Source organism: Vulpes lagopus, chromosome 18, assembly GCF_018345385.1.
Source record: "Vulpes lagopus strain Blue_001 chromosome 18, ASM1834538v1, whole genome shotgun sequence".
Classification (NCBI taxonomy): domain Eukaryota; kingdom Metazoa; phylum Chordata; class Mammalia; order Carnivora; family Canidae; genus Vulpes; species Vulpes lagopus.
In genome coordinates, this window is record NC_054841.1 from 11,114,609 (window position 1) to 11,140,441 (window position 25,833).

The window sequence follows — 25,833 nt, forward strand, 5'->3', positions numbered from 1 at the left end:
AAGCAAAAGTGACTCTTCAGCCTTTCAATAAAGGAAAGCTCTTATCCTGATAAGTTGGTATTTCTAGGGGGACATTAGCATAGGCTTCACTTGGTCCTCTCCCGTAACTGTCCTGATACGCTTCCCACATCTTATTTTTTGTCTCCACCCCAGTCAGAGAAAATCTGGTCCTTGGTCACCCTAGTGTCAGAGAAACCCAATGCCTCGCATTTTGTCTCCAGCTGTTTGTTGTCCCATTGTCTGGACTGTAAAGACAGATTGCCACCGTTTCTTCCCCTAGATCAGCAGCTCTTAAACTAGTGTCCAGATCACCAGGATTACTTGCTCAATTGCAGGGCTCCACCCTTAGGGTTCCAGATATAGTACCTCTGTAGTGTGTTGTGGTGTTCTGGAATGGGGACTTTGAATTTACGTTTCTAATTAGTTCCCAAGTGATGTGTAGACTGCAGGTCTGGGGACCATCCTTGGAAGACAATTGCTGTAGAGGAGAGAAGGATTCTGCTCCTCTGGGCAGAGACTAAATAGGAGCCAGACTGTGCTCACCACTGCTCAGGAATAAAAGTTACCTGCCCCTGACTTTATACCTACTTTTCAGGAACATTGAAGCTGGTACATCACTTTCCAGGCCTCCTTATTTTCCAAAACGGGAGCAGCACCAGACTCCTAGTTTAGTTCACTGTCTTCCTTAAATGGGCAACCAAACCAGTTTTAACTGGCAACTTTCTTTTTAGGAGAAAACCTATGAGGTCCTTCCAGGCGAGGGTTTTCCAGGATTGGCATGCTACAGTAGCGGCTGCTTTGTGGTCGTGACTTTCCCAAAAGGTGTTTAAAGGGCTTCCCATCCATTTTGTACCACAAATACTTTAATATGTTGCCGTGTTTCAGAGTACTTCATTAAATGTTTTACTATGACATGGTGTAAAACCCTATCAAATATTCATGCTTTTTCAACCTGGTTGTTGTATTTTCTTTGTAATATCCTGCAGCTGCTGACTTTTCAGTTTATATTTAGCCAGGAGAATAACTGGCTGACTTTTGATACTGACACAGATCCAGGAAAAATCCTTCTGGAAGGAATTCTGAAGTAACAGGACAAATATTTTCTTTCAAGAAATCTTGGACTACTGTGGTATTTTAGCACCTTGGTGAAGTTATCTTAACATTTTCATAGTTAACTTTTTTAATAGCTTACTAAGATTAACAAGAGTTCACTTTTACATCCTCTGTATTGTCTGTTACTTGAAGCTGCTTTTCCAGCTGCCTTTTGGTGTCAGATTCACACACAAATATTAGGAATCTTAAAATTGAGGTTGATTCAGGGGATTAAAGTGCCATAGGAATTAAACGTACATTGGAGTATTCTTAAGTTTTTCTGATCTGTGATGCTTTTTGTTCTTTGGCATGTGTGGATTTAATTTTTAAATATATTCACTGAAATCTTTTGCTAAAATTAAGGTATCATGATTTTAAACCTATACTCTCTATTCAGAATGGTATGAAGTCCTAACTTGTGACTGATACAAGATCTATAAGATCTCTGAAACTCCACGAGTCTATATATTTTTTTAAAGATTTTATTTTTAGGGATCCCTGGGTGGCGCAGCGGTTTGGCGCCTGCCTTTGGCCCGGGGCGCGATCCTGGAGACCCGGGATCGAATCCCACATCAGGCTCCCGGTGCATGGAGCCTGCTTCTCCTTCCGCCTGTGTCTCTGCCTCTCTCTCTCTCTCTCTCTGTGACTATCATAAATAAATAAAAAACAAATTTAAAAAAAAAAAAAGATTTTATTTTTATGTAATCTCTACACCCACCCTAGGGCTTAACTCTCCAACCCCGAGATCAAGAGTCTCACACACTCCACCTACTGAATCAGCCAGGCGCCCCTGAACTCCACCAATATTTGGATTTGTCCCCGGACGTTCTAGCACTAGGGTGTAGTCAGGCCATTTGGAGTTAAATGTGCTTACTTTGTAGAAAATACTGATGTATTAACTTTGTGTACAGTTTCTAAAGGGTGTAAAATATGAGTAACATGCTTTTATGTATATTTTATGAAACAGTTCATTTTGTAGTGAAGAATCCTTTGGCTTGTGTGATTTAGGTAAAAACAAACAAAAAAAACAGTTTTTCCTCATTAAAAAAAAATGTAGGTTTCCCTAAAAGTCTCTATCATAGTTGATTTAAAAAATAAAACTTGTTATTCATTTTTAATTATCTCAAAATAAAAGACATTAGGTATCTCAGTTACATGGTATCATGGTATCAGTGTTCAGTTTTTTTGGCCACAGTAGACCATGTTAGAGTTTATGGTAGGAAAGGAAGAGCTACTGCTGTTTCTTCAATCAGGAAACATTTATTGAGTACCATTGTATGCCAGGTAACATACCATATTCTGGGGAGGCAGGATTGAATGAGTCACAACTCTAACTCGAGAAGCTCTGGGAGTGAGTCAGAACATAAAAAGGAAAGAAAATAAAATTTTAAGAAAAAAGAAAGGGTCCAGCACAGACATTGTGTGAGGAGGGTAAAGGGATATGAGTGAGGAGTGCTCTGAGAAGACCTCTGTAAACTGCCTGGCTTCAAAATTAAGATTTCTACTTCTCAAGATCTTTCAGAACTCAGTGTATAACTTACCTTCCGCTACTTAAAATCCATAGTAAGCCTCTTTGATACTCTTTCTAATATTAAGACTTTCTTTTAATAGTGCTATAAATGTTTCCATGCTATATTTTCTGAAAGAAGATCCCTCGCTAACACCCAGCCACCCATTCATTCAGTCAACAAGCATTTGAGCACATACTCTGACACAGCACTCTTTGAGGGGTTGAAGATTTGGCAGTGAACAAAAAGATGAAATTTTACTTTCATGGAGCTTATTTATATTCAGGTGGTGGGAGAGAGTAAACAACTAATGAAGGAGAGATGAATATATTTAAAATGTCAAGTGGTAACCAGTGCTATGAAGAAAAACAAAGCAAGATAAGGGAATGGGAAATTAATTCAACCTTAGTGAGGAAGAGAGCCAACCCACCAGCCATTCAGAGAATCCCCGGGGTGAGGCAAAGAGAGAGGGTGCCAGTTCTTTCAGGAATAGAGAGAAAGGTGGTGTGGCTGAAGGACAAGGAGCACGGAAGAGGGTGGTGGGAAATGCTGGGGATACAGGTGGTGCTCTGGAGGCAGGATAAGGTGCTCTGGTGAGTGTTAGGTGGGTGGAGGGCTGAGTAAGTGACTGGAGCGAACTTGTAAAAACTCACTGTGGCGACTAGAGGTCAGTAGGTTTAGCAACCAATTAGGATGCTGAAGGGGCCACAGACTATAGCGATCACAGTGGACAAGGCAAAAATGACCATATTTGGAATATATTTGGAAATGGATTGGGTATGGGATGTAAAGGAAAGCTTTCTCATCTTGACTCCAAGATGTTCGGCCAGAGCAATCTGGTAAATGTTTGTACCATATATGGAGTTTGAGGAGTAGGTGGTTTGGGGGTTTTTGGGGGGAAGGGGGGTGTTTTTTTTTCTATTTCTTTTGAGGAGTACAAGGGAGTTCTATTTTGAAGTGTTTTAAGTTGGAGAGGCCTCATAGGCATCTAAACTGAGATTTCAGGGGGTCAGTTAATTGGAAATGTAAATTGTAAAGTCACCACCAGCCTCCTTGGTCTGGGTAAAATCTCTTGGCAGCCAGTATTTGGAGGTTAGGGAGGTGAGGCCTAGAAGCCAGTGAGGTAGGAAGAGAATCTGAGGCTCAGGGAAGCCCCTAGAGTTGCTGCTGGAGCTCTAGGAAGGGGGGTTAGGGGCTGAAATTCTGCCCAGGATTTGGCTAGAGGGTGCCTCTGGTGCCCCTGACCAGAGCGGTTTTGGTGAGTGGCTACAGCAAAGGCTGACTGGAGTAGGTGCAGGTAAGGTGAGGAATGGCAGACAAGGAGTCTAGACAACACTTTTTGAGGTTTTTCTGCTAAGTAAGAAGAGACCAAGAAATGAGACGGTAGCAGAAAATGGTATGGGATCAAGTGAGGGTTTTGGTCTTCGTTTTATGATGAATGATACAATGTGCTAATGAAAGTGATTCGATAGAAAAATTACTCTGCCAGATATTACACACAGCACTTTACAGGTTTTATCTCATCGATTCTTCTTGCCGCCCATAGAGACAGGAATGAAGGTGTCCCCATTGGTTGATGCTCGAGGTAACTGCTATAGTCACACAACTCGATTGCTAGGAAGCTGTGGAGCGAGGATTTGGTCCCAGGTCGTGTTCTTAAACCTCTGTGCAGAGATTATAGAACTTTCTCTAGAGTGTACTCTTAATTTTTTTTTGTGTGGGGGGAGATAATTTAGCCATTGCTCTGATGAACATTTAAAAAATAGAATGGTATGGGGCGCCTGGCTGGCTCAAGTCAGTATAGCATGAGATTCTTGATCTTGGGGTTTTAAGTTCCCATGTTGGCTGTAGAGATTACTTAAAAATAGAACCTCTAAAAAAAAAAAAAAAAAGAATGGTAGACCAAGTATCTTTATGATTGTGTGTTTGTGACATCTAAAGATCTTTTATGTCAGTATAGCATACAAGCATGGGTGACTTTTGTGCTTTGGGGGGGCAGGGCAGAACAAGAGTAAGGGTGAGGGCCAGAGCAAAAGAAAGAGAATCTTAAGCAGGTCCCACATGCACGGTGCAGAGCCAGATACAGGGCTTGATCTCAAGACCCTGAGATATGAGCTGAGCTGAAATCAAGTCAGACACTTAACTGACTGAGCCACATAGGTGCTCCTGTGCTTATTTATTTTAAATGGGGTTTGCATACCTTTTTAGCCTCACCTCCAACTCCAGTTTTGGATTTTTCAACAAGTACTTACGTAAACCCTGCTGTGTACAGGCTAGTTGTTTTTGTCACTTTGTGAAAATGAAAACTACCACCACAGTCATGCAAATATGCACTGCCTTAAATCTCTTAACATTCCTTCTGTTTCCCATACCCTGGGTCTGTAAGAAGTTGATACAATGTTCTGCCACAGTATTTGCTCTAAGCAAATACTTCTGGCTTTGCATCCTGAGACATTTATGGTTGCATACCCCTAACCTGGCCTCTCATCCTTCCCAGCCCACCCTGAAGGTTACCCAGGAGATTGGCCTTATCTCTCCTCCTACTTGGAGCCTTCTGTGGCTCCCGCCTAGTGACCCTGGGGATAAAGTCCAGCTTCTTGGCGGTATGGCCCAACCTCTTTAGCTTTCATCAAATTCAGAGGGGCCTAGGACCCCCTACGAAGGCTAAGAAATATTGTCCTATGATAGGTTATATTTCTTATATCTGAAGTTTTGATACTGTTTTGTTTTATTGAGCTTTGTATGTATAGATCTTACTTTCATAGTGAGATTTTATATTCCATTTGGGAGACTTCTGTTTTTATTTCTTTAATAGCTCCTCAAAGGTCTGGCATGGTACTGAATAAAAAGTTGGATATTATTGCACAGAAAGAAATTGTGTACATATATGTTACTGACATTTATATATGTAAATTTTGACAAGCAGATAAAAAGCCTATCAAACTTTTTAAATTGCAGTCCTTAAATGTCGGTTTTAAGGAATAGAGAGAAAAAAATTTTTTTTGCTTGGAAGTGTGGAGTGAGCTCAGTTTTACTGCCATTAAACATGGTGAACCCCAGAATGGTACCTTACCAAGTAGAGTTCAGTAAACTAGTTAATCAGGTGCCAAGTAGCCACTTATGTGTAAATATCAGAAAAAAACTAAATGAACCACTCCATAATTTTATAATTCCTGATTTCTGTTAGCTGTTACTATTCCCCAGACTTTGCTGTTAGTCGGTTTTTTGTTTTTGTTTTTTAAGATTTTATTTATTCATTCATGAGAGACACAGAGCGAGAGGCAGAGACAGACAGAGGGAGAAGCAGGCTCCCTGTGGGAAGCCCAATGCAGGACCCGATCCCAGGACCCTAGGATCACAACCTGAGCCGAAGGCAGATGCCCAACCATGAAGCCACCCAGGTGCCCTGTTAGTCAGTTTTTGAGTAAAAATGAAAGTTTATGTCTTAGTAAAAATGAATTCAAAGTGACAGTCCCTTTTAAAGCTATAGTTTGTAGACTTAAACTCTTCAATATTTAGCTGTATAAAGGTTAACAGAGTACTTACCCACCCAATGCCAGATTAGGACAGTGTTTATCAATCTTTACTTTTCTAACAAAAGAAAGGGTTTAAAATATTCTCTGGGCTAAATCTAGGATGTTAAGGATCAAAGAGAATCTTGAGAACAATTAGGTGACCCCAAATGCATGGTGGTGGTCCATATGCAGAACCTGACCCACAGACACTTGGCCAGACCAAAGGAGTGACTGTCCCCATTGGACAGAACATGTATTCTCCAGCTTACCTCAGTTCTTAACACTCCCTGTTTTAAGTCAGACATTAAATTTGCAAAGCCATTCCACTCTTCTCACTAATTTTCTTTTGTTCTTTGGAAACTGTAATTATCTCATAAGATATGTTATTTAATTCAACATGTGATGATTTATTGTGATTAGTTTTAAATGAGTTAAATGTTTTTTACATTTCTCAATTTTGATTTCTAATTTGACAGGTATCAATACCTATAACCCACATAAGCAAAGGCTCTTTGAAATCTTCAGTAATTTTTAAGAGAGTATAAAGTAGTCTTGAGACCAGAAAAGCTTGAGAGCTGCTGTTCAAATGGAATGAATGCTTATTGTAATGAATCAATATATAGTACAATTATATTTATATGTATGTTCTAACTCTCGCTTGGAATGTTTTTTGACTACCTAATAGATACTAGCCAATCCAAAGTTTTTTATTTCCTTAAACTTTTATTTATTTATTTAAAGATTTTATTATTTATGAGACACACACACACAGAGGCAGAGACACAGGCAGAGGGAGAAGCAGGCTCCATGCAGGGAGCCCGACGTGGGATTCGATCCCGGATCTCCAGGATCATACCCTGGGCTGAAGGCAGCACTAAACCGCTGAGCTAAAGCGGGCTGTAGCTGAGCTAAAGCTAAACTGGGCTGCCCTAAACTTTTTTTTTTAAAGTAGGCTCCACACCCATCATGGGACTTGAACACAGCCCAGATATCAAGACATCAAGAGTTGGATGCTTAACTGACTGAGACACCCAGGCATCCCTTAAACTGTTTCTGATGCCTGTTTTAGAACTTGAATCAAATTGAATGATCCTATAATGTCAGTACTGCAGTAACTGCACACTGCTTTGACCTGTGTGGTGCTCTGTGACTATTCCAAATGCTAACCTAAAATAAGTTGAACTGATTATTCTTTGGTTCAGTTGTGTACATGGGCTTAAATTAAATGTCTGATCCTAGGGCAGCACCGGTGGCGTAGTGCTTTAGTGCCACCTGCAGCCTGGGGTGTGATCCTGAAGACCCGGGATCAAGTCCCATGTCAGGCTTTCTGTATAGAGCCTGCTTCTCCTCTGCCTGTGTCTCTGTCTCTATGAATAAATAAAATATATTTTTTTTAAAATGTCTAATCCTAATAGAAAGGTCTGTTGGAAGTATAGGATTAAATAATAGAATATTTTTACCTCTTTCACAAGTAGAAATCAAACATCAGAAAAATAAAACTTGGGGGCACCTGGGTAGCTCAGTCCATTAAGCATCTGCCTTTGGCTTAGGTCATGATCCCAGGGTCCTGGGATCAAGTCTCATATTCGGCTCCCTACTCAGCAGGGAGTCTGCTTCTCCCTCTCCCTCTTGCCCTCCCCCCTGCTCATGTTCGCTCTCGCTCTCTCTCTCTCTCTCTCTCTCAAATAAAATTTTAAGGAAAAAAACAAAACTTGAATTCACTATTTGTTTGAAACTAGTACAATGAGCCTGTGATCTTTGGATTAAGATTCCCTAATCAGATCTGGTTGTTAATGAAGAGACATTTCTAGCCATAAAATTTTTGTTAAAATTTTTAAAAAATATTTTATTTATTTATTCACAAGAGACACACAGAGAGAAGCAGAGACACAGGCAGAAGGAGAAGCAGGCTCCATGCAGGGAGCCTGATTTGTTAAAGTGTATAAGAGAAATAGTTGTACTGGAAATAGTTAATCCTGCCTGATTGAAATACCTTACACAAAAAGGCACACGTGTGAAATAGAGGTCACACACATAGCTTCCATTTAGTAATGAAGGGCTTAGCTATGGGAGCTGTTGTACTTTGCCATTGTTCATTTGTCTTAAACAAGTTTTAATAAAATTTGAAAACTGAACCACTTAAAATTAGTCACTTAGGAAAACCATTAAGTGAGATTCCTACCTCAGAGAATCCTTGATCTGTACTCTAATCAGGGGTCATATAACTGAGGCCCTGAGAAGATAAGGGAGCTTGATGGGAATCTAGGGGAACAGTGTTCCAGGCAGTGGGAACAGCAAATGTGAAAGCCCAAACAATGGCATTGTCTCGAGTATAGTTGGCATAGTTCCTAAATGTGTTTTGTTTTGCAAATAACAAGATCATCATAGAAGAAATTAGAAAATACAGAAAGGTAGGGGATAGGAATTAAAGAGTGCACTTATGATAAAAAAAAATAAAACAATTTAAAAAATACAGGAAAGGAGTTGGAATCACCCATATACTTAGAGATAACCAATGTCACTGTTGGTCTCTCACCCATTCAACTTCTTTTTTTTTTTTTTTTAGATTTTTATTTATTTATTCATGAAAGACGGGGTGGGGGGAGAGGTAGAGACATAGGCAGAGGGAGAAGCAGCTCCCTGCAAGAAGCCCGATGCGGGACTTGATCCCGGATTCCGGGATCATGCCCTGAGCAGAAGGCAGATGCTTAACCACTGGGCCACCCAGGCACCCCCCCCCCCCCCCGCCCCGTTCAACTTTCTTAAGCTTCTTGAAATATTACCTAGCATCTGTATTAGTTTTCTAGGTCTGATAAAACAACACCACACACTGAGTAGCTTATACAACAGGAATTTATTTGCTCATAGCTCTGGAGGCTAAAAGTCCAAGATCAGGGTGTCAAACAGGTTCATTTCCTCTTAGGCCTCTCCCCTTGGCTTGCCAAGGGCTGCCCTTCCTGTGTCTACACAGTCTTTCCTCCATTCACTTGTGCATCCCTATTTCTTTGTGTGTCTAAATTTCCTTCTCTTTTAAGGACACCAAATTAGATTAGGGCTCATCCTAATGGACTCATTTTATTTTTCATTTATGTGTGTTTGTGTTGTTGGTGTTTTGTTTTGTTTTTGTTTTTAGAGAGTCTGTATGCTGGGTAGGGAGGAAGGGGGGAGAGAGAGAGAATTCTAAGCAGGCTCCCTGCCCAGTGAGGAGCCCATCAGATGGAGATGGGGCTCCATCTGATGACTCTGAGATCATTACCCAAGCCAAAATCAAGAGTTGGATGCTCAACCAACTGAGCCACCCAGGGGCCCCTTTTATTTATATTTTTTAAGAGATGTTGTTTTTCAAGTAAATTCCATCTCCAACATGGGGCTTGAACTCAGAACCCCAAGATCAACAGTCACATGCTCTACCTTCTGAACCAGCTACATGCCCCAATGGACTCATTTTAACCTAATCACCTCTTTGAAGACTTTCATTTCCAAATACTGTCACATTCTGAGATGCTAGCAGCTAGGGCTTTAACTTGCAGGGACACAATTCAGCCTGTTACACCATTTGATATTTATCAGTCTTCCTATCTGTATGATTTTGTGTTCTTTTGGTATTCATTTTTGTGAGAATAGGCTTATACATTAAACAGTGGTAAAAGCAGTAGTTGAACATAGTGATCCCGCTCCCCGCTCTACTGCCCAGGGAAATGAAGATTACTAAAGATTCAGATTTAATTCTCTCTGGACAAAAGGCATTGTATTGTTTGGCTTATAATGTCACAAACATCCTTTAGTTTTGTGTTTGCTAGAAAACACAATCCACTATAGTTGAATAATTCAGGTGACTATTTGGATTGAAAACACCTGGGTGGCTTAGCAGTTGAGCGGCTGCCTTCAACTCAGGGTGTGATCTTGGGGTCCCAGGATCAAGTCCCACATCAGGCTCCCTGCATGGAGCCTGCTTGCTTCTCCCTCTGCCTATGTCTCTGCCTCTCTGTGTGTCTCTCATGAATAAATAAATTTTTTTAAGATGCCAATGTTTTCCAAACGAACCATCCAGTTTATTCTGTTTACTTTCAGGTACTGTGTCGTTTATTTATGTACTTTTTTATTTTATTTGTGTCATTTAAAAGTACCTACAATCAGCCAGCTCTTTTGCTTACATTTATGTTAAGAAATTTCTTACCATCGTTGTACATGGGAAATTTGTATGTTACTTGCCTTAAATTATTCTTAAAAGTAAATACGTAACTGTAAAATGAGGTGTTCATTTATGTGCCACTAGCAACTCCACCCTTCCACTTGCTTGGACAAAAGCCTAGAAGCCATAGTTAACTACTCTTTTTTCCTACTTCTCAAGCAATCTGACAGCAAATCTTACCAGTTTATACGTAACTCCCAAATACCTGGAATTGTGCTGTTTCTCACTACCTTTACTGGTCCAAGTCAGTATTTTCTTTTGCCAAGATTATTGCCGTAGGCCCTAGCTCCCTTCATTTTATTCTGCACACGGCAGTCAGAGGATCCTATTTAAAAAAGCAAGTTAGATCCTGTCACTCCTCTGTTCAGAACTCCAGTGGCTTCTCAGGTCAGTAGTAGTTGGAGTCCTTAACCACCCACTGCTCTTCCATCTCACTGACTCAGTTTTAGCTGAATTAGGATCTTGCTGTTCTTTGACATCCCAGGCAAAGTCTTACCCAAGGGTCTTAGCACTTGCTGTTTCTTCATTGGAAGACTCCCCCCTGAGCTGTGCATAGGTCGTGCTCCTTCATGTGAGGTCTTAGTCATGAAATCTGGTCTCAGTAAGGCTTTCTGTGATCACTCCATTTAATGTTGTAGCTCTTCCCCCATTACTCCCTGCTCCAGAACTCCCAACAGCTGTCCTCCTATATATATATATATAGTTCGTATTTTTGTTTTGTCATTTTATGTTTCCCACTAGAAGGTAAGCTCCATGAGGACAGGCATTTTTGTTTTGTTCACTGCTTATTCCCCATTGCCTAGGAAAGTGCCTGACCTATAGTGGATTCTCGGGTATTTACTCCAGTTGAATGAATAGTAGCAGGAGTCCCACCTTAGGAAACACAAGGTATACTGGGAACACCTCCCAGTCTGGAGTCTCTCCAGTGGGTTTTCCTCCACGGTTACGTGGTAAGTGCCGCTCGCCTCATGGAGTTTGGCCAGTTGGGGGCTCAGCATTGAAGGCAAGAGAGAGCTTGTAACTTGTCTGAATCTGAGGGGTTTTTTTCCCCCAGTGGTAATAGTTCAAATGCCAGGGAGGGAGGTGGGAGGAGGGGAGAGGCAGGCAGGATTGGTTGGGAGAGCATCCCTGGGAGAGTTACTTGGTGCCCAAGCACAGGAAGAAAATTGCTCTCCCTGCCCTCCCACAGCCTCGTCCCCTACCTGGCCCCAATGCCTCGGCTCTGTTCTGGAAAACACCCAGAAATGGCTCAAGCCTCAATCTGAACTCAGGTATAGTAGCTTGAACCTATGAGATGTGTTTGTGTGATTCCTTCCGTGAGCTACTTGCCAGGCTTTGGAATTTTCAGAAACAAGTAAATCAGGGAGCCAGCCACCCTCCTTTGGCTTTTTCATAAGAGAGAAACTGTTTTGAATAGTTGAAAATTTTATCCTTGGTGCCTTCAGTTGACTCTTAGCTGATCAAAAGGACACCATTTTTATTTCATGCAGCCCTGGCGGCTGTTCCTCCTGAGGTAGTTTGAGTGTCATTCCAACAAATGCGCACACACCCTTACCCTCAGAAATGTGTAATAAGAATGAAACAAAAGCAGTAGCCTCTTCTCTCCTGAGGCACTTAATCCTCATGATACTGATATTGGTGGTTTTCATCTGTTCTGGACCCAAATTGATCAACATTTTGACATGTAAACTCTTGAAATTTATCAAAGCTGCGGGGCCAGGGAGGGGGGGGTGGTGGTCCTTCTAGGTTTGGTTCAGTGGTCACATCACCTGAAACAAAACCATGTGCCCCTTCCGTGTGGGTGTGCTGGTCGGTACTAGAAGCTCTGTAAGCAAGTCGGAGGGATGACAACTTTGAGCCATTTTTTGCATGTTAGCATCTTTATTTCCACGTAGTAATAATGAGCAGCTAGATCCAGGCTTACAGGTTCCCCTGGAGTTGCTAGTATCTTGAATTTCTTTCCATTTATTTTAGGAGTAAAAGTCCCTCGCAATTTTCGACTGTTGGAAGAACTGGAAGAAGGCCAGAAAGGAGTAGGAGATGGCACAGTTAGCTGGGGTCTAGAAGATGACGAAGACATGACACTTACAAGATGGACAGGGATGATAATTGGGCCTCCAAGAGTAAGCGTCGAGCTACGGCTATAAATGTCAATGTCTTAAATTCACTGTGCCTCCTTTTAAGAAATATTAGCCTTATCACGGAAAAAGCTCACCAATGGTATATTTTCTGAAATGTGGCTATTCTTTTTTGACCAGTTTCAGTTTATATATTTGAACCTCCTCTGATGCTGTTTAATCCCTCTCATGGTAAGCAAAAACCTGTTTAGACTCATAGTGTGAATTTACATAACATGTAGACAGGGAGGTGTGAGGTCATTACACCCTCACGGCTAGTTTAGAACAGACTCTTGGGCTTATCAAATAACAAGGCCCCAGGTACAGTAGCCAGCGTTCTGAAGACAGCATCCAAACAAATTTTGGAATGCCTTCATGGTTGTGGTTTTCATTTACAGTTTCCCAGGTCTGCCACACACTCATGTCCTAATTCATCAGGCCATTCAGCAAAGGCTTATTGCCTGCCTGGTTGGCTCTAGTCTCTTCCAGGCACTGTGAGACCCAGAGGCCTTTGCAAAGAAGACAGAGACAACAGGGATGAGAAAATTGACCTCTCTTTTAGAGCTTTGTGTTTTGTGAGAGTTCCCAGGCTTTGTAGTACCAGCTAACTTTTTAGTGTACATAGTAAAACCTCCAAGAAATGTCATTGAATTCTCACAAGAACCTGCTGTTAAGAGCTACTATTGTGTTGTCACATCCAATTTTACAGGTGACAAAACAGAGAAGTAAAATTACTTGCCCAAAGTCACATAGCTGATAATTCCCAAAGGGGTTCTGACTCTAGACCCTGTACTCTTAACCCTATGCTCCATTATCTCCTCTCTGTTTAGATTTTGAGTTTTCATGTGTTCCCATTATAGAATTTTCCAGAGTGTTAAGTAGTAATATGAGGTAGGAGTGAAGAAATAGATTCTCATAATGTGACACTTGTTTCAGACCATGGGAGATTCCTTCTGAATGTAACAGGACCTTTCCTGTGTGTGCTCAAAGATGGTGGCAGCCAGTCATTCTTTTCACTGTGTGCACAGGCTCTGCACCAACTCTGTGGGAAGGAGAAAGACATAGGATGTGGCCCTGGCTGAAACAAGGAAGAGGGTCATGTTCATTAGGTGTTAGGATAATCTACCGTTCATCTTGGACTATCGTAAATATACACAGTGAATGACTGCCTTTGCTATTTAACGTTGCTTCTTGAGTCATCTTTGACCCTATGGTTTTGTTTTTTGGGTTTAAAAATATATATATTCAATTTACTGTTTTTTACTCATTTCTTTATCTTTTTAAAAAATCTCTGAAAGCTAGGATTTATAAATCTATTAAATACTGAGGAAAACTTGATCTAGAAAGCTCGTTTCTTCATGGAGATCATTTCTTGCTGTTTCTGAAAGCCCACTGTATGGTGATGGCTTCCTTCACTGCATTTCTTCTTTTCCTAAGAATGGTTAGGTTTCTTGAAGGTGAAAACTATTCTTCCCTCCTCCTTGCTCCCCAGAGCACCTGGAAATGACTCGGAATGGGGCAGTTGTTCAATAGATTTGTTCATTAGCGGACTGATTTTCTTAACAAAATAAGAATGGACCAGTGTACAACATTATGAATACACTAAATATCACTGAATTATACACTTAAACAAATGAGCCACCAAATTCAATTGAAAATATTCTGTTCTACCTACAACACCTTAGGTTACCCTGCATTTCAGTTTAACTCTTTCCACAGGGGGCTTGCTTAGTGAGTGGCTACAGTAGGCAGGATGCTTTCCACACATTCTCTTCATATACACATGACAGTCTTATCAAGATGTAATTCACATATCATAGAATTTGCTTACTGTAGAATACACGTGGAAAGTATACCGCTCCATGATTTTTATTATATTCAGAATTCTGCAGCTGTCACTAATTTCAGAACGTTTTCATTATACCAGAGAAAGACCTCTTTCCCCGTTAGCAGTCGCTCCCAACCTGTTCCCTGCCCCTCTCCCTTACTAAGATAACCACTCATTTACTCTGCCCCTGTGTATTCGTCTCCTCTGTGCAGTTCATATAAATGGAATCACACAACATGGGGTCTTTTGTGGTAGCTTTTACTAGCATGATGTTCTCAAGGTTCATACATGTTCTAGCACTTAACAGTAATTGAGTAGTTTATTCCTTTTGATAGCTGAATAATAGTCTCTTATGTGGATAGACCATATTTTCTTTATACTTTGTTTGATAGACATTTGGATTTTTTTCCTTTTTTTTTTTTTTTTTTTTTTTTTGCCTATTAGGAATAATGCTGCAGTGAATATCTGTGTGCAGGTTTTTGTGTGGACATATGTCTTCATTTTCTCTTAGGTGTATATCTAGGAGTGGAATCATTTGGATCATATGGTAACTTTATGTTTAACATTTTACATAACCACCAGACTGCTTTACAAAGTGGAAGCCGTTTTGCATTCCCAGCAGCAGCTCCTGAGGGTTTCAGTTTCTCTTTACCCTCACCAATGTTGTCAGTGATTGTTTTTTTACCCCTATTTTTTTTTTTAAGATTTTATTTATTTATTCATGAAATGACAGTGAGAGAGGCCGAGACACAGGCAGAGGGAGAAGCAGGCTCTGTGCAGGGAGCCGGACGTGGGACTCGATCCCAGGTCTCCAGGATCACGCTCTGGGCTGAAGGCGTTGCTAAACCGCTGAGCCACCGGGCCTGCCCTTACCCCTATATTTATACTTGCCCAGGCTCCCCAAGATTAAAAGCAGAGTTGTAAAAGGAAATGTCTGCCCTAGGTGCTTCCTGTGACCAGCCTACTAGCATACAAGGTATATGCTAGGCCTCTGGACTATCAACATAATTACTAAAGCATCCAAATAGAGCACTTGAGTAACTTATTTCCCTATTATATTTTTGTGACTATATAACTCAAAAGAAGATCCTCCATCAAAAGTGATCCAGCAATTCTAGGAATTTAGTCAGTTTTTTTTAATGTGTTGCCCAAAGGCCTATATATACAAAATTATGGAATGCAGCATTTTCAATTGTAGTGAAATATTGGAAGCCACCTCAGTGTCTTTCAGTAGACCATGTAGTATGTACTGTTTAGCTATTGAAAAGGACGAGGCAAGATTTTTGTGTGCTGAAATGGAATTATTTCCATGATATTTAAGTGAAAAAAGGTACAAAGCAGTATAGAATATGCTGCTACTGGGGTGGTGAGGTGGGGAAGAGGAAAGTCATACATATACTTGTGCCTCTGTGTGTTTATAGTACTTTTGGGGGAACATGAAAGAAGTTGTTGACAGTGGTTGCCTTCTTCAAAAGGGATCTGGCTGGCTAGGATCAGGGTAGAAAGGAGACTTATTTTTTATCATAGACTTTTTTGTACTCTGAGTTGCTTTAATTATGTGTGTTAGCTATTTGAATTTTTTATTTTTTTAAGAAAGCAACTTCTCCAAACCTAAAAGCAGAGTTTCTCATGCAAGTGCCCTTTGCAGAATTCTGGCAAATGCCCAACTGTCCACAGCATTAGATGTGGATTATTTCACCTCTAACCACAGAGGTGCTAAGAATAGCTAGGTTACAGAGAAATTTCTCAGCCTCAGTGCTATTGACATCTTGAGCTGAATCATTCTTTGTTGTGAGGCTGTCCTGTGCATTGTAGGGTTAGCAGTACCCCCGGTCTCTGCTCACTAGATGCTAGTAGCACCTCCCTCCCCAAGTTGTGACAACCATTAAGGTCTCCAGATGTTGCCTAAATCCCACCCCCTGTGGGGGTGGGGGATGGGGGCGGGCAGACATTGCCTTGGTTGAGAAACACTGTTTATGTCTTGAGTTGTCCAAGATAATGTTTTTATGTGCGGGCTGGAGCCTGGGTGTGTGTTTATACACGTACTTATCTAAAAATACTGTGTGCGTGCTTGAGAACAAAACATAATTACAGGAATGTGTGAGGTAAAAGGAAAGTAATCCTTCCCCCTTTCATCATGTTGCCCACAGAATGAGTGTTTCTACTGGCTTTTGCTTTGGGTACACAAACATAAGTACATATCCTTTTTAATAAAAATGAGACCTTGCTATATATACACAATGGTTTGAAACTTCATTTTTTTTACTTAACAGATGGTGGATGTCTTTCCATATCGGTGCATATTGGTTTGTCTTTTTTTTAAAAAAAGCTTTATGTAGCATGTGTGATCCATGAATATATCCTCAACATTCTCAGACAATACAGAGTATGTCAAATAAGAAGTTCACTTTGTTCCGCTTAACTCTTTGAGTCAGTCAGGGAAAGAGAAACCATGCCAGGTATTTCAACAGAGAGAATTTAATACAAGGAGTTGATCAAATTAGTGTTGGACTGAAAAGGCAGAGAAGATACACTGTGGGGCTACAGAGATAACAGTGGAGCAAACAGTAACTCCGCCCTGGGGCTTGGAGGACGTGGGAGGCAGAACCGAGCACCCAGAGGAGAGGTCCCAGGAGGCAGCAACAATATCGGGGACACTGAAAGACATTGGAAACTAGAGCAGCTCTCCCAGCCTGGATGGGGGGGCACATGCGGGCTGACACGACAGGAACAGACGACAAATGGAAAGGATAAGTACTTGCCTTCTCCTTTGTAATTTAGATTAGGATTGTGTGGTTAATTGGACAATTTAGTTTTTAGGTTCTAGAATTTTCTAAGTGGCACTAGCATTGACTTGGAGAAATGAATGGTTAATGTTGCCTGAAGATAGGTCCAGTAGCTCACTCAGCAGGATATTCTGACTTGTGGAAAGAGGTAGAGGCTCAGTACAGAGGAAAATTTTGTCTTGTCAGTGTCTGGAGGGATGTTGGCAGGTGCCAACTCAAGCTAGCCCATCTTTCTCAGCTCCACTTTTGGATACTGGGGCTGGGACTCTGCAGACTACATTTTTCCTTTGCCAGCTGGCACCCTATTAGCTTCCTCCAGTTGGGAACGCAGGACAGTGCCTGAAAGGCAAGGAAAAAGGACTTTTTCCTTGTTTGCCTGTTCTGTATGCACCACTCTGGTGATGGCCCTTCATCCCGGCACCAGCTATTGGGGCTCCTCCCAGAGCCGGCGGCTGCATCTCCTCCTCAGAGGTCGAGTTCAGCTCTAGAGACCTCTGTCCCGGAGCCTCTAGGTCTGAAAAACCGCGGCTTATTCCCTTTGTTCTCCCAGCCTCAAGGGGTACCACCTGCTTTCTGCAGGTTGCCTCTGGTTAGCTCAGCTTCCCCTTTTATGTTTTCAGTCCAGTGACACCTGTTTAACCATTTCCCTGAGCTAAATTCTCTTAAAATGCTTAGTGCTGCATCTCATTTTCTGGCTTATCCTAACTGCCATATCCCCGCTCTCCAAATTCACTGTAAGCAGTGTTCAGTACATCTTCTTACACACCTCTTCCTATGTGGTTTCCTCCCTATCCTCCTCCAGAGCCATATAGACCTTCTCACTTTTTGAAGGCCTCACCCCTCATTCTCACACAGCACATTGCCCACATTGTACATCACATATAACTTGCAGGTGCCTGCGTAAGATTTCAGTTGAGTACCAGTCATCTGGCTTGACCTGATTGACCTTTTTATATATTGAGGTTTTGTGATTTGCTTGTTTTGCAACCAGTACCTTTTCCTTTTGTTCATATCTCCTGCATTTTCAAGATAAACTTATTTCACAATACTTTTAGACTTACAGAAAAGGTGTGAAGATAGTATGGAAAGTTCCAGGTGTACCTGGAAGCAGGGGAACCCTGCTTCCCATGTCGTTAGCATCTAATATTGGAATAGTACATTTGTCACCACCAGTGGCCCCATATTGATGCATTGCTATTAACTAAAGTCCATATCTTATTCAGACGTTCTTAGTTTTTACCTTGTGTCTATTTTCTGTTCCAGAATCCTATCCAAGATACTACATTATTTTTTGTTGGCCCTTGACAGTTTTGAGGTGTACTGGTCAGGTGTTATGTAGAATGTCCATGTTGGACTTTATCTGCTGTTTTTCATCATGATTAGGCTGGGATTCTCTCATATATGTATTTTAGACCCAGGGCCTGTAGTGTCTAGTGGATGAAACAACCCATGTGTACATTAGTAGTCTCAGCTAGAGGGAGGTGTTTGTCTGCTTTTACAGGCTGTACATATTCAGCAACTGGGCTGTATGGAAACCTACCTCTTAGCAGTCTTTCCATGTGGTCTTTCCATGTGCTTGTCTGGGCCTCAGCCTTTGAAAAGGCTACAAAGTATCTGATTTTTGGAATATGCCCTATTTGTTCAATCATTCCCTTGCAGGTGGACATTTAGATTGTTTGTAGTTATTTTTGCTATTGCAGACAGTGCTTCACTTTTTTTTTTTTTTTTTTAATGCTTCACATTTTTGTGCACAAATACAAGTCTGCCTGTAGGAAATTCCTAAAAATAGTCTTGCTGGTTTGAGCATGCCTGTTTCACATTTTGATAGGCACTACCATATTGCCCCATGAAGCTCAGGTCACATCCACAAAGTGGAAAGTGTTTCATGATCAAATAATGAATCTTGACCAGTGTTTCCTCATAGAATGTTCTGGCAGTTCTCCTTCAGGCATAATTCCTTTCATCAATGGAACATTTTCAGCAGGTCTCTGGAGCACTAGTAAACAAAACAGAAAAAAAAAACATAACCCTGTTTTCTACAAAAGTCTTGCTTTGTACTTTTTAATGATCCTTCAGGTGTCTCGATGTTCACTTGACTTGCATTTATTAGTGTATTCTAGGAAAGTTGCAAGTTGAACATCTATGGTCAGAAATTTAGTATTTCTTTTTGCTTTCTAAGAAAGTAATCATAGAACGCACATTTTTAGATTAGACTTCATAGTGTCAAGAGTAATAAGATTTAACACATGTAATAAACAGAATCCTGTTACCAGGCTGCTCACCTTCTTAACCATTTGATGCTGTTGTTAATAGGTAGAACGATTAGTGAAATCTTGTCAAGACTGATAAGCCACAAAACATACTAGCAGGTGAATAAATTGGTGCATCAGAACCTCCAAAATATGATATCAAATATTTTTTTAACTTATTTCGATATTTACCACAAGCCCATGCCTCCAGGGACTACTTTATGTAAGGAATTCTGTCTGAATTGTGTGACAAAACCATTGAGGATGAGCAGGCCAGACGTCCAGAGATGAACTTGGGATCCATGCAGTCAGCAGGTACTGTTCAGTGCATAGTTGCCAATGGAGATGGTGCTAGCCCCTGAGGATAGACCTTTTATCATATTTTCCACAAACCTCTGTTTGCTTCCCTTTTGTTGTGTTGACTGAGTTAATTTTTGTCTTCCAAGGGAGCACCTTAGTTGCAACAAGCTCTTCATTTTATAAACTTGTAAAGAGCAATATTCAAGTCAAGAAACACTTGAGTACCAGTTCCGTGGAGGCCCCTGCCCTCCTTCGTAGTTTATCCAGTCTGGCATGAGATGGGGAGTCAGGAGGACTTCTGCGAGGATGGTACCCTTGAGCCAAAGAGCTGCAGGATGGACACAGAACAGCAAGTGGTGCCAGGACCCCAAGGGAGAGATAGTGTGGGGCTAGATGAAGAGGAAGAAGAATAAAAAGAGAGGAGGGCAGGGGTACACAGGGTCCCATCTGGGAATGTGGTCTTCCTTTTTGGGTCACTCATAGCCATTAGAGGGTCAGGGCTGGTTCTTGATTTTGAAAGATCAGTCAGGCTGCTGTGTGGAGAACAGATTGTAGGAGGAGCAAGAGAAAACAGAGGCCTGGGGTGATTGAGACGAGGGGCGTGGTAAAGGGAAGTGGGTGGGTGTGGGATTACTCTTGGAGATGGAAGCTGAGATCTCCTTTTGATTGGAAGGTAGTGGGTAAGAGAAAAGGGAATTGTGGCTGGCTGCCAGGTTTTGTTTTAACCAACTGCTAGATGGTGGTGCCATTTATAAGGGAAGAAGAGAGGAAGAGCAGGTTGAGGGTGGGTGGAAATCCAGAATTGAGTTTAAGTTTGTCACAGTTTGGAGTCCATGTTAAGTAGATGTGAAAGGTCTTTATGGGTACATTATGAATGTCTTCTGAATCTTAAAATATGTTCCAGTTTTTTTCTTAGGGATAGACCATTATTTAAACATAATCTTTTCAAGGATCTTCTGGAATTTAGTCTTCCCCCAAAGACAGCTAGATGTCGCTGTTTACACAGGAGTCATTATTTGGGCAGGAGTTCCTGAGGAAGGCTGGAGCACTGGTGCCTGAGAAGGGGTCCCATTGGAGGGTGGGTGGCCTCTGCCTTCAAGGGGACCAGTCTGATGAGGAGACGTCCCCCTTCAGGGTGGCCTTTAGATGTTTAAATTAGGACATCACCACTTCATATAAGACAGAAAGCTGTGGACTAACTTATCCCGTATGATGACTGAGCCAGGTGACATTTGAGCAGATGATGTTTGAACTGGGTCTTAATGGGTGTACGGTAGATAGTTCAGGTTGGGGCAGGGCCCTCTAGGCAGATGGAAGCTAAGACAGCACATTTTGCTGCTCGTCAAGTGGAAGTTACAGTGAAAAGTTCATTGCCATGGGCGACTGGCATGGCTGTGTTTTTCTACAGAGCCACGGTTGGTGTTTGAAGGACAGTCTTTTCCCTCTGTAGGCCTGGCATCCTCGGCTCCCCACCTCACCCACTAAATACCTGTAGTCTCTCAGATTGATGAAGTTTGCAGGGAGAGATGATGTTGCCCACCACCCCAAAGTGATGAGGAAATGGGAAAACAGTTCTTGTATCCGCACCCACACCCACTAACTTTTGTTTAATTTTGAAGTTCTCAAAGGAGCTACCTTTTCAGTGCTTTGCACATGGTGGTATTTACTGCATTGGCTGATGACCCTGCTGTGAGTAGACCTTTAATGTGGCTTTCCAGAGTAAAGAATGCCTATTACACACCATTACCCAGAGCACAGGACAGGTCTGCAAAGTAGAGAAATTAATATAAAAACAAATCCATCTGATTGGATTTAAATAACACTAACTTGAAACTTCAGTGATACTATTTTAAATTTTCTGCCATTTTATTCCCCCAAGACCAGAATTGATATACACTAGTGTGGGGACAAGTTACTACTAATTTAACAAATAACAGGTAGACTATGTATAAACATAGGAAGCAGATGCACCAGTTCTGCAGGCAGGAATAAATGGGGTTTCAAAAGATCTGCCTTTTTGAGTTCATGGTGTGTAATTGCCTGACATCTCTGTACCTTTTTTTTCCAGACAATTTATGAAAACCGAATATACAGCCTTAAAATAGAATGTGGACCTAAATACCCAGAAGCACCCCCCTTTGTAAGATTTGTAACAAAAATTAATATGAATGGAGTTAATAGTTCTAATGGAGTGGTAAGTTGTTTTTCCTGCCCATACTTGTTCTTTGGGTTGAGAGATGCTTTGTACTCAAACACCAGGAGCACTGTGGCCCTAATTCTATATATTCCTTGGTGATTTGATGATGAAATATATTGCAGTATGAACATATGCAGACTTGGTGTAAGGGCCTATTCCTCAGCTGTGTTTAAATCATCATTCGTGTGACACTTACTCTGGGCCAACACTGTGCTGCTTGCTTTGAGATAGGAGCTCATTCTGTCTTCATGATACACCCTCATGAGGTAGAGATGAGGAGCCTGAGGCTTGGAGCTGCAAAGTCCTATCCGGGGTCATAATTGTACTTCCTGAGCCTTATTTACAGGACATGCTATTTTTTTCCCCTTTAATGGCCTGCCTTTTCACATTCATTTTTACTACCATAAATGGAAAACCAGCCTCTCGTCATAGAAGGCAGTAATGGCAACAGTAAATACTACAGAATCAAAGTGACATTAATAAATGCCCCATGTTTCTTGCCAAAGGCTTTGAGCCTTTGAGACCTGCTCAAAGGGGAGATCAGCAAGTGTTGAAGGGTTTTACGTGTTAGCATTATGTGAGTTAAGCCTTTGTTTTGAGACGCTCAGAAGACTTGAAAGAAAAGCGAAAAGAGATGGGCTTGTTGCTGTGTGTTCAGTGTTTAATGTTGTATCTGAGCTCCACCAAAGTCCTGAACCCAGAACTCAACTCACACTTTGGGAAATTTCTTTTGGGAATTGCTGTACTAACATGAGAGAATGTGACTCAGAGGCAGGGCCTTGTCACCAGAGTGTGGATTTGGGCCACCACTTGCCTTTGCTCCTTACTGCACTGAACATTGTTATCATCTACCACCTGGGTGTAGAGCCAAGAAAGGACAGGCTTGAGCAGAGGCAGCAGCCAGTCCAGGAGAGCAGGTCACTGTTCTAGAGCCAGCTGGGTGGAGTCTTGCTAAGTGTCAGGGCCATTTCTCTGAAGGTAGCTTTACATATCCATAGTTTCCTTCTCCTAAACAGTGAGGGTTCAGACACAAACAGGAAAAAATAGACTGCCCAGAGGGAGGGAGTCATGCAGGTAATTCTACATGTCAGATATGGTGGTGTGATGGGCATGTTCCACTTGAGAGATGCACTTTACTCCTATCTGCAGTTTTACTCCAGCATATAGTGATTCATTTGTTGGAAAGCCTGACAGTTTTTTGTTTGCCTTTCTGTAGGTGGACCCAAGAGCCATATCCGTGCTAGCAAAATGGCAGAATTCATATAGCATCAAAGTTGTCCTGCAAGAGCTCCGGCGCCTAATGATGTCTAAAGAAAACATGAAACTCCCTCAGCCACCCGAAGGACAGTGTTACAGCAATTAATCAAAAAGAGAAACCACAGGCCCCCCCTCCCCCCCCATTCGATTTAAGCAGTCATTTTCCACAGTAGTACATTTTCTAGATACGTCTTGTAGACCTCAAAAGTACTGGAAAGGAAGCTCCCATTCAAAGGCAATTTATCTTAAGATACTGTAAACGATACTAATTTTTTGTCCATCTGAAATATATAAGTTGTGCTATAACAAATCATCCTGTCAAGTGTAACCACTGTCCACATAGTTGAACTTCTGGGATCAAGAAAGTATATTTAAATTGATTCCCATCATAACCGGTGGGGCACATCTAACTCAACTGTGAAAAGACACATCACACAATCACCTTGCTGCTGATTACATGGCCTGGGGTCTCTGCCTTCTCCCCTTCTCCTCCTGCTGCCTCCCTCCCTCCCTCCACCCACCCACCCCTCTGTCCCTGCAACAGCCCTCCAGCTTGGGGTGGCTTGCTAGAATAGGCGTGAAGGTTTCAGGTCGCAGCCTGTGGGACTACTGCTGGGTGTGCAGGGGTGCTCCAGCTGCACCCCTGGTTTTTTTTTTTTTAAGTCTTAAATGATGCCCTCCCCCCTCCAAGCCATCATCCTTTCTCCACTTCCCATGACCACCCTCGGCCGAAGCATAGATTGTAACCCCCTCTGCTCCCCTCTGAAATTGGCCTTTGGTGAGGAATTCAGGGCTTTCCCCATATCTTCTCCCCCACCTTAATCGAGGGGTGCTGCTTTTTCCTTCCTCCTCAAGTCCCTTTTTGCACCATCACAACCCAATACTTCCTTGCTTTGGCCAGAAGCCATCAGGTAAGGTTGGAAAGAGTCTCTGACTTCCCTCGTTTAGTTTGGAACCACATTTACTCACTCTCCACCAGCCTGGGAATGAATATTGGGTCCTCAGCCCTGCCACCCTCTGCTGTCATCATCAGCTGATGCCGTTTTTTAGCTCAGGTTTTGATAAAGTGAAAAGAACAGTCACCAGGGGTATTCAGACCTGCCAGCTCTCAAAGTGCTTGGTGGTAAAACTTGGAGAAAGGCCACAGAAGACACTTGTAAGCACACACGATCCCTCTGAATGAATTGTTTTCTTTTCCTGTAATTGCTTTTGCTTTTAACAATTGAAGAAGTTTTAAACAGGGTTCTCATGTGGTCATCTTACAATCCATTTGGGTCTAGTTTGGAATCTGACAACTGGAACGAAAAGAACCTTGGATTCGGTGCATACTTTGGTTTTGGTGCTGCTGCGTCTCATGGTCCTCAGCAGGGATCGAGAAAGAACTCAGTGTGCACAGCAGATCCCCGAAATTGGCGGGCTTGACTTCCTGGCAAATTGCTGCGTTTTTCCACTTTTCTGTTCAGGACCACTAAATGCTGAGATGTGGATGCATACCGAAATAAAAGCGATTCATTGTGTTCTAAAGATTTTTTTTTTTAAATTTAGTGTTTGTATAAAACCACCTTTTGAAGCAGCAACTATCAAGTCTGAAAAGCAATCGATGTTTCCATTAATCTTTTTCTGGGGGATACCTTAGTTCTAAGGATTTAACATCCTGTAAGTAAAGTTGAACATAACAGTATTCCATAAGCAGCCTTTTTATTGTCAGACCATTGCCTGATTTTAATATAATAAAAAAGAAAGTGTGCGTTAATATTTAAGAAGCTGTGCCCTTCTTCCTCTTGGCATATAATTTAGGAATGGAATTTGACATCTTAAGATGCTTTGGGATTCAAATTGATGTCCTTAAATCAGGGGTCGGCAAACATCCTTCTGCCAAGGGCCTATGTCAGTAAATACTTAAGCTTTGTGGGCCAAGAGACAAAATTGAAGGTACTGTGTAAATATTTATATAGTGAGAGAAAATGGATTTCCACAAAATTGGTTATTGATGAAATTCAAAATCTAGCAGCTGAGTGCAGTTCTTTTCTAATGTTATAGGCCTAATGAGAAAAATGGAATTCTTTTTTTGGAGAGTAACATTTTGCTTACTGGAATTTAAAGCTAGTATTCCTGATTTATCAAGTCTGTTGTAAATGTTCATCTGCAAAAATAGTTCTTCATCAAGGGACTGTACAGAAAGGCAATGGGCCAGATTTAGCCCATGGGCCACAGTTTGCCAACCCCTGTCTTACAAGATTATAGTGAGAAGGTTGGGGGGGGGGGGGGCGGGTGATCTTTCCTTTAAGTAGCTTTGTGGGACTCTAGCTATTAAGTCCCCTCTAGCACCTACTTACCAGCTGGATTTAGTAGTCTGTTGGGAAGGGAAAAATAGGGCTTTCACATGAATTTCTGGCATTTGAGACCAGAGTTTTGCCTGACAGTTGACAGTTTGTCTACTCCCTATGCTGTAGGGAGTAGAAACGTGTCTGTGGCTGTTTTTATCCAGGATTTGAACTTCCTGCTGTGGTCCCAGCCACCAGCAGGCGTGACCTTGGTGTCCTGTGGCAGGAGCCAGGCCATTCTTCTGTGGCTGTTGGGGGCCAGGTCAGATGTCAGAACCTGGTGCCTGGGTAGCGCCAAATTGTTCTTACTGGGTCACCCTTCAGAAAGCACTGCCAGATGGTCCCTAGGAGTCCTCCAGAGTGAATTACTGCCTTTCAGCTGTGGGTTCTTCACCCGTAGTACTTAGCTTCACCAAGGGAGGACAAGGACAGGAGATTTTTGGCGGGGGGGGGGGGGGGATTCTAAAA

General features: G+C 41.9%; 1 protein-coding gene across 3 annotated transcripts in view; it reads left to right on the plus strand.

Moving 5' to 3' along the window:
- Positions 1-24,794, plus strand: part of UBE2V1 (ubiquitin conjugating enzyme E2 V1) — a 30,804-nt gene extending 6,010 nt beyond the window's left edge. The window contains exons 1-4 of one of the 3 annotated variants that reach the window (XM_041732699.1): positions 11,510-11,578; positions 12,282-12,430; positions 21,656-21,781; positions 23,001-24,794. In XM_041732699.1, the coding sequence (XP_041588633.1) occupies positions 12,386-12,430; positions 21,656-21,781; positions 23,001-23,147 (318 nt within the window). In that variant the 5' untranslated portion in view covers positions 11,510-11,578; positions 12,282-12,385 and the 3' untranslated portion in view covers positions 23,148-24,794. Of the gene's footprint in view, positions 1-11,509; positions 11,579-12,281; positions 12,431-12,494; positions 12,617-21,655; positions 21,782-23,000 lie in introns of those variants that run through there. The other 2 variants (XM_041732698.1, XM_041732700.1) reach the window with 2 other exon arrangements.
- The last annotated feature ends 1,039 nt before the right edge of the window (positions 24,795-25,833 follow it).